Below are 14,815 nucleotides of genomic sequence, written 5' to 3'. Positions count from 1 at the left end.
TCCTATTCATCCACACGACTAAACCTCAATATTCATTAACTTACTGTTACATTCTTTTTTCTGGGCTTGACAAATGCAATCTTTTCCTGTTCATAGCTAGAGCCCTGCAAATCCATGGATTCCTGCCTTCAGCTGGCCCCACTGACAGCTTCCAGAACCCACATGTGAAGTTTTCAAATAACCTTTATGCTGTCTCCCATGTTATCCCTGAAACTTGGGAGGAGCGCCAAATAAGCATCTGCTAACTTATCCTCATTACCCTTAAAACTTATCCTTAAAACTCTCCTTTTCTGCAACGCCTTAAAAAAACCTTTGATGATGGGATGCTGGCATGCTGGGACCAATTTCTATCACGCTGACCAGTGCTGTCTTCTTGTATCCTTGTACCCTCCCACATCTGTTGTCTTGTTTGACATTTTGATCACCTGCTTTCTAGGGCAAGAACTGTGTTTTGTTCTATGTCTGTACAGAACCTAGCACAATAGGATAAAGGTCCATGACTAGGATTTCTAGGTGCTACAGTAATACAAATACTAATAATTCCTATGAATAAGCAAATGGCCAGAGGACTGTGCTGGATAGGCACCTTTTAAACCATTTCTAAGTGTGTAACAGGGGCTCCCTTTAACCCAGGACCACTGGAGGCACTGAGCAAAATGCACTTCCCCCAGCCCTAGTGCTTCGTCCCTCTGTCTGAAACAGCCATAGCACATCCATAAACTATTCTGTGTGAAGTATATCACTTCAGCTTAACGTGCTGTTCTCAACATAAGCAGCTTCCATTGGTGCTCCGGAGGGCTGTGCTTACACTAGCAAGATCTTTCAGAAAAGCTGGGGCTCTTTTGAAAGATCCCGCAGAGCGTCCACACACAAAATGTGTTCTTTCAAAAGTGAATTGAAAGAACATGGTGCTTCTTTCAGAGTTGTTCTTCTGGTCCTGCATCTTTCGAAAGATGCTCTGTGGGATGTTCTTTCAAAAGAGGAGACCTCCATGGTGCTGGCCAGCAGGCATGCGGAGACACCCTGGCCAGCGTAAGCAGAGCTCTATGCTCCCTGCATCTGACAGCTTTTAAAGCCGCAGGGATCAGAAACCCCATGGCAGGAAGCTGAGTGTGTGGCTGGAGCAGGGACACAAGCTGCTCACAGACACAGCCTCGCAGCAACCCCTGGAGTGCACATTTATACCTCCACCCCACAATGGCCAGCAACCAGCAGTCCCGTGACCTCCAGGGGCCCCCCAGAGAGCTGGCTGAGTGGCCACAGGAGCCTGCCCATGCCACCAAAGAGAGGGACCCTTTGTGGACAGAGCCAGAGCTCCATGGCCTCCTTAGGCTGTGGCACGATAAGGAGGTCCTCTGTGAGATGATGGGCAAGAGGTAGAATGCCCCCACCTTTTCCTGGCTGGCCTCCACCTTGGACGCCTCTGAACACCTGCATGCAGCCAGAACCAGCTCTGCTCCAAATGAAGTATCTGAGGCAGTCATATGTCTGGGCTAGGGACACAGCTGCCTGTTTAGGGGCAGGACCCTTCACCTGCCCCTACTACCAGGAGCTCAACAGCCTCCTCGGGGCCCAGGACAAATCTCCCTATCCTCATACCACAGTTCTGGACGAGCTGGACCCTGAGGCAGAGGCAGAGAAGCAGCCAGGACCACCCTCCCAGAGCCAGAGCTGTCCTCAGACAAGGAGGAATCCAGCAATGGGGCACTGGAGATCACTGTCCCACCAGGTTTGTCCAGCCAGGCACCCTTGAGCAGGGCCTCCCCCGATCTTCCCGACGGACCCTCCAATAGGTATCTGGAGTGCTGCACACCCCAAAGCATGGGGAAGTGGCACCTGCCTCTGTCACAGCTGGCTGCAGGCCAGCCACATGGCTGCTGGCCCCAGTCCAGACACACCCTGGATGTCCACACCTCTTGGCCTGTGGAAACAGCCACTGGCAACACACAGCACCATGAGCTGCATGCGCAGGGAGTGAGTGAGGGGGAGCCGGACTCCACCCAGTGTGTGCCCCACCCATGTGGAGACCCTTCAGTGCATGGCATCCCCCATGCTGTCAGACAGTGGGGCTGCTAGCCACGGAGAGGTGGGGAGGCATGGCCCTCAGGGCTGGGCTGCGGGACTGACAAGCCATCTCTCTCCTCTTCCACCATTACAGACGCACTGTCTGAAAGCTGGGCGAGCCCCATTCAGGTCCAGGAGCTGGGGACTCCACCAGAGGCAGCGGAAAAGGCTGGGGCACCCCCACCACTGGCGCCTGGGCATGACCACAGCAATAGGGCACGTTGCCTTGGGCAGGCTGACGAGGCTGCTGACTCTGCGGCCACCCTCTGCCAGCAAAATGCCCTCTTGGAGGAGTGGCTGGCGCTGGAGCAGGCTGACCTGAGTTGGTGGTGGAAGGCCTGGGGTGAGGTTGCAGTGGCACTGTACACCATCAGCCATGCTGCCAAGCAGGCACACCCTCCCTCCCCCTCAGCTCCCGCTTCCACTGCACCCTTCTCTACCACTGCCCTCCTCCCATCTGACCTCCTCCTTGCCACCTTACAGGGACTTGCTCACTGTCTCATGGCCACAGCAGGCCATGGTGAGCCAGCCTCCTCTGCCCCACCCCACTGGCTCCCTCACCAAGCCCACTGCACCCATCCCATGCCCATCTTCCCATGGTCCCGACCACATCCCAGCCCTGATGGGGACCCCGGACCCAGGGCAGTAGGGGCTCCCACAGCTGCTGTGGCTCACAGCCCTCAACCCACAGAGGACTAAGGCCCCTTATCCCTATCCCAGGACCCATCTCCTAGTTCCGGTGCACCCACCCCCATTCCAGAACCCCCACAATGTACATAGTTCTTCCCTGTAAATAGTTTGGTTTTCTTGTTTTCCACAAGTTTAAGTTCCTTTGAGTAAATTGTTTATTTGATCCACAGCCCCATGTCCCTCTTATTGTGGGGGACAGGGTGAGGAGGGTGGCTGGGAGGGGTTGTGGTGAGGGTACGGTGGGGCGTGGACAGGTGGGAGGAGTCTGTGCGGGGTGTCTGGGGAGGGTCATTGGGGCCTGTGGGTGATGCTGTTGCGGGGGGGCTCCCTGGTCCACACCCTGTCATGGTGGGCCTAGTGGCTCAGGGAGTGTCTGGCTGTTCATAGCTGGGGCCAGCCTTGGCCACCCACCTCTGGCCAAATGCCTTGCCCTTACTCTCCATCACATTGTGGAGAGCGCAGCATGCCCCCACCAACTGGGGGACATATGCAGCCCAATCTCCTGGAGCATGAGGAGGCACCCAAAACAGCCCTTCAGGTGCGTGAATGCACACTCTACTGAGTGGCGTGCCTGGTTGAGCTGGCAGTTAAACAGCTCTTGCGTGGGGTTGGGATGGCCAGTGTAAGGCCGCAGTGGGTAGGCCACGTCCGTCACCATGTCACAGGGGCATGGTAACATCCCTGACTGGGAGCACCTGCTGGGGGAGGTAGTTCCCCACTTCCATCCTCTGGCACAGGCCGGAGTTATGGAAGATCTGTGCACCATTGGCCTGTCCCAACCAGCCCACGCAGATGTCCATAAAGTGTCCCTTATGCTCCACCAGTGCTTGCAGCACCACTGAGTGGCAGCCCTTGCAATTGACGAAGCACCTCATGCTGTGGTCCAGGGCATGAATGGCAATGTGGGTCCCATCCGGAGCAGTTGGGGGAATCCAAGCATGGCGAATCCAGTGATGGCTGTGTCCAGGTCCCCAGTGCGGATGACCCTCTGGAGCAGCATAGCATTGATTGCCTGGATGACCTGAATGGGATGGAAAGCACATGTACTTGTGAGTATGTGGCAGGGTGGATCCAGCCCCCTCCTTTCCTACCCCTTCTGGGCTCTTTTCCCCCGAGTCCCTCCAGGCCCCACCTGAGAGGTCTGTGTGTGAGTGGGGCAGCACGGTCTCCCGGGGATGGGCCTCCATGCCCCCCTGCCCCTTGCACCCCCAGCCCTGGTTGCTGAGGGACTCCTCACCCAGGAGCCCCCTCTCTGTGTCGGGTGTATGACCCAAGCATGCATGCCTTACCTCCATGAGGACAGCCCAACAGTTGCCTTGCTCACCCCAAACTGGCATCCCACAGAGCAGTTGCTGTCTAGAGTGGCCAGCTCCCATGCTGCGATGGCAGCCCACTTCTCAAGGGGGAGAGGGGGCCGCATGTGAGTGTCCTGATGTTGGAAGGTGGGGGTGAGCCAGTTGCAGAGCTCCAGGAATGTCTGCTTGGTCATCCTGAAGTGCTGGACCCAGCAGGCATCATCCCACTCACCCATCACGAGCTGATCCCACCACTCGGAGATAGTGGGATGGCTCCATATGCACTGGAACACCTGGGAGAAGGTGCGGCGGGCCTCAGGAGAAGGACTGCATGACCCCCACAGGGGCACTTGCCCACGGCAGGAGATGGAGGGCAGCCATGGTCACCATGGCCAGCAGACCAACCAACGCGTCGACCATGTCCAGATCAGGGAGATGCTGCGTATCCATGTCGCTCTAGAATGGGTGTCTGATCCCTGCACCAGGTCTGCTCTGCTGTGTGCAGCAAGGCAGTCCTCAGGATGTGCATGGAATGGATGTTTGGGAGGGGTCCTTTAAGGGAGCAGCTGGCTAGGGCTCCCGGAAGGGCCTGCCGGCCATGCAACCCCATCCATGGCATTCATGGTCCATTCTTCTGAAAGAGCAGCCAGGGCTGTGTGGCTGCTCTCTTTCAAAAAATCGATCTCCTGTTTCGAAAGCATGGATCGATCTTTCAATCCACTTTTTGTGTGTGGACATGATCTTTCAAAAGAAGATCTTCTAGAAGATCCCTTCCAGAAGATCTTCTTTTGGAAGAGAGCTGTAGTGTAGACATAGATAAGATGTGCAGTTAAAATCCCATGACTTCACTGAACTGGGAATGCACTGCTTAGAATTTCCAGCAATGACTAAAAATTTCCTCTGTAGAACAGGGACTAATTTAAAAAACAATTTCTTTCTACAGCCATCTTTAAGGACCGCTATACATTGCAGTGGTCTTCGTATGTTAACAATACACTACAGGAAAAGTCAATTTAAAAAGACATAGTGTGGACATTTTTATGACATAAGTATTACTCAGACCTAGTTCTTACTACTGTAATTATCCTTTCAGTTTTATGTTATTTTACATTTTTCTGTTACTGCCAATGTTGTCACAGATTACTCACCATCAGGTTTAAAGGGGATTTTATTCTTATAGAATCGGAGATTGCACAAGTCATTTTGATATCGGAGATCTTTAAAGTTCTGCTGAAAGGAAAGAAACAAACCATTATCAGCTTGGAATAAAACTATCAACAGTCAAACTTGGCTGGTATCTAGCCTTTCTAAAGATTTCATAACCAAAAAAATAGGCCATTAAAAATATTAAGTCACCGGGACTACTCACATGCTTAAAATTAAGCATATGCACTAGAGTTTTGCATGATCAGGGCCTTATAGTGTAAGCTCCACAGGAGTGAAGGAATTTTAGAGGTTTGGGAGGAAACAGGGACACATAATATCCAGGCACCTCCCTTTGGGATTTCAATTTGGCCATTCGGTCAGAAGTTCTACTCTTTGCATTTTGTCTTAGTTAATAGGGAAAGATAATGTCTCTTTTAACACATTTTGTTTGCTATAGTTCTTTATTTAAAGAGCAGTTTTAAACCACAAAATCCCCTTACTGGATATTGGTGTCGATACTTGTACAAATCTCTTGCTGCATAAAAGCTTCTCTTTGGTTTTGATGTCTGCTCAGTTGCGTCATCATTCTGAAACAGTTAACGAGTAGTTAACATCCACCTACAGCCACAGTGAACACTCATTTGTACTATTATGGGGTTAGACATTTCAAAATAAATTATTTTGCAGATGGGCTTCAACAATTATGAATACATAGATGTTCAAATGCATGAATTTACTTAAGCTTTCATTAAACAATATAAATATGTAACATGAAGGGTATTTTTAACACAACTTTACCTTAACATATAAAGAAAAGCAGGCCTAATACACTCTAAAACTTACCTACAAATTATTTAAAAAGTACAAACTCTTACCAAAATGAAGAGGTGGCTGAACATGAAAGTGAACCATAACTATACCTTTATGTTAGTGAAATCAGGTTATTTATATATTTATGAAAGCTTGTAGTAGACCACAAGTTTTAGACTCTATGGGCCCAATCCAGAGCCCACTGAAGCCAGTACAGTGATTCACAACCTATAGGCTGAGAGCCAAATATGAGCCACGATGAGATTTGTTAAGGGTTGCCAGCAGCTCAGAGCTTCAGGTGGCTCTTAAATGAGCCATTTGCAGCTCCTTAATGCTGCCACATCCAGCAGCTATCTCCATCAATAGAGAAGTAATTATGTATTACAAAGACAGCTTCTCCACGATATTTGTAGTCATCCTAGGTAAGCCACTCAACAGACTCTTGTGATTTCCACCCTCCTTCCTCCCTTCCCCACTTGTGCCCCACCTTCTGTTTTATGTAGCTGAGTTGTCAGTTTGTTTTTTAGTTTGTATCGCCCTGCAGCCCCTGAGAGTGACTCTCCCCAAGCCCTCAAGCCCCCTAGCCTCTGAGTGTAACCCCCCAGCACCTGAGAGTGGCGTTTAAGCTAGGGGAGTGGGGGGGGGGGTTTGGGAGCAATTTTGGGATGAGGGTCTTTCCCCCACCACAACTCAGATCAACTAAAATAATGAAATAACTATAATAAAAGTAGTGTTGTTATTTTATTATTATTAATGTATTTTCCCTTTTTCTACAAAATAATTACTGTGACTATATAAACATGAGGGGGTGCAATTTATATTCTTGCCTCTGGCACAAAATTAGCTAATTACAGTACTGCTCTACCCCCCAACCCCAGTTTTGGAATTGCCTTGGGTCATCAAGTCTTTCTGAATTGTTAGAATGGGTCCCTGTCTGGAAAAGGTTGGGAACTGCTTGAAAGACTGCCATTGGCTTTAGCAGATGCTGGATCAATGGGTATATTTCACAAAAACCCAACCAAAAGCACCCATATACTGAGACTTGATAATTCTGTTATGCACTTTATTTTTCACATGATTCTGTTTTCTACAACATTACAATCACAGACACTGCTACTTTTTTAAGATGCAGAAGTATAACTCTCCTATTGAAATCAATACACAAACTTGGAATAAAAATCACACACTTCTTTACAACTTACTAGTGGCAGTATGGACAGAACCAAGCCTACTCCTGGGTGATTACACAGGATACCCTCCATCTCTGTACCACAAACTCCTTGCCATTAACACATTGTCATCAACACATCTTGTAAACAAACTGGCATCTCTATTCTTGATCATCATTTTGTAAGACTGGCTCTGACTCCAACTAGAAATAAAACGTGCTCACTTGAAGAGGAAATATCCTTTGATAATTAAATTCCAGGCATTAGCTGCTACCACAATGCATGAAATAGAAAGTTATTAAATTTTAAAATTCTAATTCTTCTTTCATTTACATATAACACAAAAATTAAACACTTCTACCAAGCTAAGGAAAAGTTAGTTGGACCCATTGATGAAGTTCCAACCCCATGAAGTCAATGGCAAAACAGTCATTGACTTAATTGGGTCAGGATTACATCCTATTTTCCTAAAACACAGATCTCAGTGCAGAAACTCTCCGTATCAGGTCCAGTGAGAAGTCACAAATGTATGTTGTGTACTACCCAATATACATATCCTCAACCCCTTCAGCACAGGGGATCAGTTTAGAAACTAATTTCATTTTCATGGTTCAAAGTTTAAAAAATAATCTTCCCTGTGAATGGCAGCTAACACTTACAACAATCTTTCCAAATGGAATTGTAAGCACATTCCAAGGGTTAGTTATCTAACTTTATGGCTTAAAAATATTTGTTATTTGTGTAAATCTGAAAAAATAATGTTTTGAACACCCCAGTAAGAATGCTTACCATAAGACACTTGCAACATGTACAGCAATATATTTGTGTTTGGATTGATCTCATTCTGTTAGTTTTCCTAGTACAAGTTGAAACTTTCTCGTACAGCTCTCTCTTGTCCAGCAACATCCCTCATCTGGCAGCATAATGGATGTTGCTGGACCAGAGAGCTCCACTGTGAGAGGCACAGTGAAGCCCTGCTGGTGGCAGGAAGGCCTACTGGTAGCCTGCTCTGCAGATCCCCTGGGGCAGCGAGCAAGGTTGGAGAGCCCCAGACCAGAAGCCTGGGCTGGGGTTGGGGAGACCCACTCTGGGAAGCCTAGCCTCAGTCGGCAGCCCAACCTGGTGCTCTGTGGTGGGGAGCTGGGCTGTGGTATGGAGCCCCGTCAGCAGCCCTGCAGCCACAGGGACACCTGCCAGGGTGGGGGAGCCCTGCAACCCCATGGCTGGGAGCTGGTTGGGGCTGGGAGCCCTGCCAAAAGCCCCACAGCTGTGGGTACGCTGGCCTGGCTGGGGAAGCCCACCAGCCCCACATCAGGAAGCCCCGATGGCAGTCCTGCAGCCTCGGGGACCTCAGCTGCCCCACGGGGGAGCCCTGCAGGAGTAGGGCCCCTCCTCCAGGCAGCCTGGGGGCCTGACCTTCACTCATCCAACATATCACCTTGTTTGGGACCACTCAGAGGTCCCGAGAGTGCCAGACAAGGGAGGTACAAGCTGTACCATCAATGGTACAAAGCATGTACTGCTCATTCTAGAAAGAGAATTTTCGGTTTAGACTCTGAGGCACTGGTTCTACTCTGTTATATGGGATGCATGTGCACCTCCTATTAGCGTCAACTGGTGTTGTACATGAGCACTTGAAGGTCAAAATCAGCCTTTAGGCTTTATGTAACATTACCCTTTTTTTTCCTTCTCTAAAATTTCCCACCATTGCCGCCACTAGTTCTAGTTATGGTAGAGAATGATGCTATACGTAGGATTCCAGGCCGCTAGTCCCGCTTAAAATCCATATAAGTGGCACCAAAAATATTGGCAGCGGCTGATATGCTGGTACCCAGTTTACACCAGGGCTCCCACTGTCGTTACTGTTCATAGAATATTACAGATGCTAGCAATGGTGGTGATTTTTAGGGAACATTTCCTACTATAAATACAATCTTCGTGTAGAAACAAATAGGGAAGCCTCATAGACATCAGGATCACATCAATAGACAAGAGTCGTATAGCTCTTAATAAGCCACTGCTCTACTATACTACCAATTCTCAACCTTTTCAACAATTGTACTAGTTTAGGTTACTCTGAGCCCAATGTCTGGTAAGGTGCTGAGCTCTGCAATCCATGCTGAGCACTTTCAAACCCCACTGAAGTCATTCACTCTTGTATAGACTCAGAAGCATAATGCAATGGTTATTATGCCAGTCTGTGCACAAAAGAGAGAAAGTGAAGTGCGCTAACTGCGGACCCTGACCTGCTCCAAACTTCATATGCAATCATGAGAGAGCAACAAAACTGCCATTGCGGGTCGCTAAGATGAATGGGAAATAGGTGGTAACACAATGTGACCTTGTACTGAGGATGGTCACAGCATGCACAAAATTCCAATCACAAGCACCAGAGAGTAGCAGAACTAGCAGCATAATTATTATACTTCGCATGTTTCACCTGGAAAGACTTTACAAATACTAACTCGCTTCCCCCCTCCAGAGGGATTCAGTCTTCCGGGAGAGGTGAAATCAAATGATGAGCCCTAGGCCACGGCATGGTGTCAATATCACAACTAAGTTTAGACCTCCGGGATTCCTGGCCTCCAGCCCTTGGCTCTCGGGCACACTCCCCAGGTTGGAGCATTCGATCAGTCGGGGGCAATGACAACACTCGGGGTCTCGCCCCCCGCCCCTTGAGGCCGGCAGGAAAGAGCTCGGTGCAGGGAGAAATAAACCCCTCCCGCCAGCCCCGCACACTTCCTCCTTTTCTCACCACGTCACCCGGAGGAAAACAAGCCAGCAGGCAGCCGCGGCGCGCAGGGGAAGCAGCAAAGTACCCAAGCGGGGTCTGCCACCCCCCCGGGATACCACCAACCCTCCCCCCCTCACACACACTTGCGCGGCTGACACTGCTACCACCCACCGTGCGGCCGGGCCTCGCCAGCCCGGGGGCGCCCGTGAGCCCCCCCTGGCCGGCGGGGGGCTGCCGAGCACGGGGGTGGGGCCGGCTCCTGGCCGCCCTGCACAGGCTGGCGGGGAGGGTACCTGCTCGGCGGCGGTGGCTGCAGCCGCTGCTTCTCCTCGGCCCCCCTCCGCCTCCTCCCCGTCCTGCTGGCTCTCCTCAGGCAGGCCGCGGGCTGCGGGGAGCGGGGCAGGCGGCTCCCGGGCTGGGTCGTCCCCGCCCGCCTCCTGCCGCTGCTCGCCGGCTGGCTCCGGCAGCTCGGGCTCGGAGTCCGTCTCCCAGGTGGAGTCGCAGTCCTCCACCGTGGCGGGCTCCTTGACGCTGACCCCGCTCAGCAGGCTGCCCATGGGGGAGGCGCGGCCACAGCCTCTGCCGGGAGGACGCGGGGAGCCGGGGGAAGGGCCCGCGGGCGGGCTAAGGCTGCGGCTGAGCCATGGCCGTGCGGGGCGGGGAAGGAAGGCGGGAACCAGGCGACAGCAGCAGGCGAGGCTGCCTGCGCCTCAGCCGCTCCCCAGCCGAGAGACACGCGCGCGGGGAGGAGCCGGAGGCTTCGGGGTTTCCACAGGAAGCGCTCGAGCACGCCCCTTCCCTCCCCCCGCGCCCGCATGAATGAGGCACGCGGGACAGGGGCTCCCTGCGCCAGCCGGCCCGCACGAGGCCGCGCTCCCGGGCGCTTGTGAGCCTCCCGCAGGCAGCTGCGGGTGTAATTCCCAGCTCGTGTACACCGCCCACCCTCAACAGTGGCGGCGGCGGCTCCCTCAGAGGTACCCCCGGGGCAGCCCCCCAGCGCTAGGCCTCGTATATCTGCCTGCGCTGGGGAAGATGTCCACTTTGTTTCATCCTCGCTATACGCCCTCTGGGGGAGCTGGATTGATACGCTTTGGCTGGCACAGCAGAGGTTGTGGGGGTGGGGTGTAGGGCAGACCTGGAAAACTAGCTTATCCTACGTGCAGTGTGGATGCTGGCGTAACCCCCACACCTCTGTGTGCGTGATGGAGAGGTAGTGGTGTTAGACTGTATTCCAGCAAAACAAACAAGCAGCCCTGTGGCACATTAAAGACTAACAAAATAATTTATTAGAGCTTTTGTGGGACAGACGCACTTCAGTAGATCATAGCCATACCAGAAGGGACTCCATATTTAAAGCACAGAGGTCCAAAATTGGTATCAAAGTTGACAAATCAGAAAAATGGTTACCAAGGTTGGCAAATCAGAAGAGCAGAGGGATGGCAGGCGGGTGGGGAAGTTAAGAAATAGATAAAACATCAAAGTATGTAAACCATGTGGTGGTACCTAGACCACTTCACAGAGAAAGAATGTGTGCTTTAAAGCCTAAGCTGAGAGTTAGCTGGCCTTTAGCTCCTGCTGTAGAAGCACCTGTACTAAGCTCTAGAAATCCCAGGTTTGAGTCTACTTCTTGGTAGTTATGCGGGCTCCTACCAGAGCCTAACAATTGAAGGCTGCTAGCTGGACCCCCAATCCTTTAGTCCTCTCACCTCAGGTGACCAGAGACCAACTTGGCCAAAATTTTTGAAAGGGCCATACTAATGGCCAAATCGCAGAATACTAATGAGGTGCTGAAATGAATATTCAGTACCTCATTAGCATGCTGCCAGACACAGCAGTTCGAAAGTGCCGCGTTTCGACGGTGCACAGTTCGTCTACACGGGACCCTTTTTGAAAGCTAATAGGAATAAGGGGATTTCGACATTTGTGGGGTCCTTTCAAAAAGGGCCTCGTGTAGACGAGCTGCGCAATCGAAACGTGGCACTTTTGAAGTGCAGCGGCCAGCAGCATGCTAATGAGGTGCTGAATATTCATGTCAGCACCTCATTAGTATTCTGCGATTTGGCCATTAGCATGGTCCTTTTGAAATTTTGGCCAAGTGTAGACAGCCCATGTGTGGAAAAATCAGGGTGTTTTGGGGCCACGGGTAGTTCCATATATAGGACAAACCCGCTAATAATGAAACAGTCCTGATAATATCAAAGTGTCTGGTCACTCTACTCCATCCCTATGTTCCTTTCTTGAAATCCACCTATTCCCTGATTCCTAATCACAAGAAAGGTATTGTTGCATATAGGCCTGCTCAGCAGTTCTCTCATTTTCATGTGGCTTCCTTTAGCAGCAGCTGCATTCATCCATAGCAGTAAGAAGGTCTCTTTTTTGAAGATGGTCCCAAAGGCATCACCTCTGCATTCTGCCATCTAGCTGGAGGATGAGACCAGATTACCAGTGGATCTCTGTTGTGATGCTAGCAGGGCCCCTGATTGTCTAAACAAGAACCAAAGTGTCAGTCTGTACAATGATGTTTCAACAAAACAAAACAGCAGAAGCGTGGCACTTTAAAGACTAACAAAATGATATAAAGTCTTTAAAGTGCTACATTTCTGCTGTTTTGTTTTGTTGGCGTACAGAATTACATGGCTACCTCTCTGTTACTACTCAATGACATTTCAAGTACACTATCTCTGCCATGAATGCATGAATGTATCCCATGCACCATTCATGATCACCTGTGGACAAGTGACATATGTGTACATTGGATACTAGGAGTTGCTCACCCTCAATCAGGCTATGTCTACACGCCAAGTTGTTTTTGAAATAATTCACACAACTTACACTATGCAAATTGCATATTTTTTTTAAAATTCCTTATTCCAAATTTGGTGCCATCCAGATGGCACTGGAGTTCAGAATAAGCAGTTATTCTAAAAGTTCTGTAACTCATATGGCGAGGGGTACTGGAACTGGAACACTGTGCTTGAAACAGCAGTGCTATTTTTAATGTAGGGAAAAGCTGTGGTGTTGCTATTTCGGAACAGGTTTGTATCCCAAAGTAGCAGTCACTATGTAGATATAGCCTTAGAGACTACGTATGGGCTTTGGAAATTAGAGTGGCTGAATTGGAGGAGTTTAGGATATGGGTAAACAGATTAAATTTTTAGGACCACCCCCAGTTTGACAGCCTCTGTTCTGTTGAGGAGAATGGCAGTCTCAGGGTGCGTCTACACTTGCATTCCTCTTTCGAAAGAGGTATGCAAATGAGGGAAATTGAAAAGGCAAATGAGCTGCATATTTGCATATTTGGCCTCTTGTTTGCATATTCTTATTTCAAAAAAGCTTCTTTCAAAAGCAGAAAACCAGTGTAAATGCTGCTCTTTCAAAAGTAAACCTCATCTTCAAAAAATTCTTCCCTTTATTTAATGGGAAGAAGGATTCTTTCAAAGATGGGGTTTACTTTCAAAACAGCAGCATCTACACTGGCTTTCTTCTTTTGAAAGAAGCACTTTTGAAATTAGAATATGCAAATGAGGTGCACAATATGCAAATTTTACCTCATTTGCATTTTCCATTTATTTCATTTGCATACCTCTTTCAAAAGAGGAATGCAAGTGTAGACACACCCTCAGGGGCCATTTCTACACAGGCAAGATCTTCCAGAAAACGGTGCCTTCTTCCGGAAGATCTGAGGAGCATCTACACATGCAAAATGCTCTTTCAGATTTCTTCCAGAAGAAGGTGCCCCCTCTTCTGGATTCTGTATTCCGTTTCAGAATCAGGAAGAGGACCTTCTTCTGGAAGATTCTTCTGGAAATAGGCATGTGTAGATGTTCCCGGACTGTTTCTTCCAAAAGAAGCAGTCCTTCATGGCGGTAACCTGCTGGAGAGCGGGGCCGCTCTAGACACCCCCAGTGAGCCTCTATGGTCCCCAGGTCCTTACAGCTTTAAAGGAGACCCTGTGGCAGCAAAATGAGAGTGTGAGACAGGCAGCACATGCAGGGCTGCCTGCCACACTCCCCCAAGGCCCCACAGTGCCCAGTGAGTCCAGACCTGCAGGGATGGCTAGCCGACCACCACCCCGCAGTGCCCTGGGGAGCCTCAGGAACCTGGACGAGGGCAGCCAGGACCCCGACTGGGCTCCAAAATGGAGGGCCCCCTCCTGGACTGAGGCAGAGCTCCAGGACCTCCTGGGGCTCTGGCGTGAGGAGGAGGTCCTCCAGGACACCAGCAGGCACCAGAGGAGCGCTCCAGCATTCGCCCGCCTTGCCCAGGGCCTGGCTGCCTGTGGCCACCCCTCCCGGGCACCGGAGCAGGTCAGGTGCAAGGTGAAGGAGCTGCAGCAGGGGTACGTACGGGCGTGGGATAGCGCCCGCAGATCTGGCCGTGCCCCAGCCAGCTGCCCCTTCTACCGGGAGCTGCGGGACCTCCTGGCTGTGGACAACGCCTCCCCACCCCTCATCACCGTGGAGACAGCCGCAACCGAGCCCCCTGCTGCACTGGAGGAGGAGGACGAGGGACCTGCCACTGTGGACGTCCCATCTGATGGGGAGTCCACAGATGGGTCCTTTGTCATTGTGGTGACCTTCACCACCAGCAGCCAGGCCCCCTCCAGTCAAGCATCACCCAACATATATGAGGCCACCTCAGGTAAGTGCGCACAGTGGAAAAGCACAGTTGTGGGAGCGGGGACACCTGGGCCTGGGCCTGGGCCCCGAAGCCCTAAAGCCCGTCTCTGTTCAGGGCCCAAGGCATACCCATGCCTATGAGCAGCGCCTGGCTCCCTCTCCCATAGAGTACCCCCTGAGCATGCTGAGGCCGCCCCGCCAGGCAGCAGAGCTGCATCCGGAATCCCCCACGATTGGGCCACCCCCAGCCCATTGGCAGGGTGGGCCACCGTGGATAGTGCCCCAGCT

The 14,815-nt window shown here is 50.9% G+C and overlaps 1 protein-coding gene across 5 annotated transcripts in view; it reads right to left on the bottom strand.

The window, feature by feature from the left end:
* Positions 1-10,620, bottom strand: part of OGFRL1 (opioid growth factor receptor like 1) — a 130,810-nt gene extending 120,190 nt beyond the window's left edge. For all 5 annotated transcript variants that reach the window (XM_074991073.1, XM_074991071.1, XM_074991072.1 and 2 more), the window contains exons 1-3: positions 10,202-10,620; positions 5,696-5,782; positions 5,198-5,279 (exon numbers count right to left, since the gene is read on the bottom strand). In XM_074991073.1, coding sequence (XP_074847174.1) covers positions 5,198-5,279; positions 5,696-5,782; positions 10,202-10,465 — 433 coding nt within the window. In that variant the 5' untranslated portion in view covers positions 10,466-10,620. The remainder of the gene's footprint in view (positions 1-5,197; positions 5,280-5,695; positions 5,783-10,201) is intronic.
* Between the last annotated feature and the right edge of the window lie 4,195 nt (positions 10,621-14,815).

This window comes from Carettochelys insculpta, chromosome 3, assembly GCF_033958435.1.
Source record: "Carettochelys insculpta isolate YL-2023 chromosome 3, ASM3395843v1, whole genome shotgun sequence".
Lineage (NCBI taxonomy): Eukaryota > Metazoa > Chordata > Testudines > Carettochelyidae > Carettochelys > Carettochelys insculpta.
This window is presented reverse-complemented; position numbering and strand designations above follow the sequence as displayed.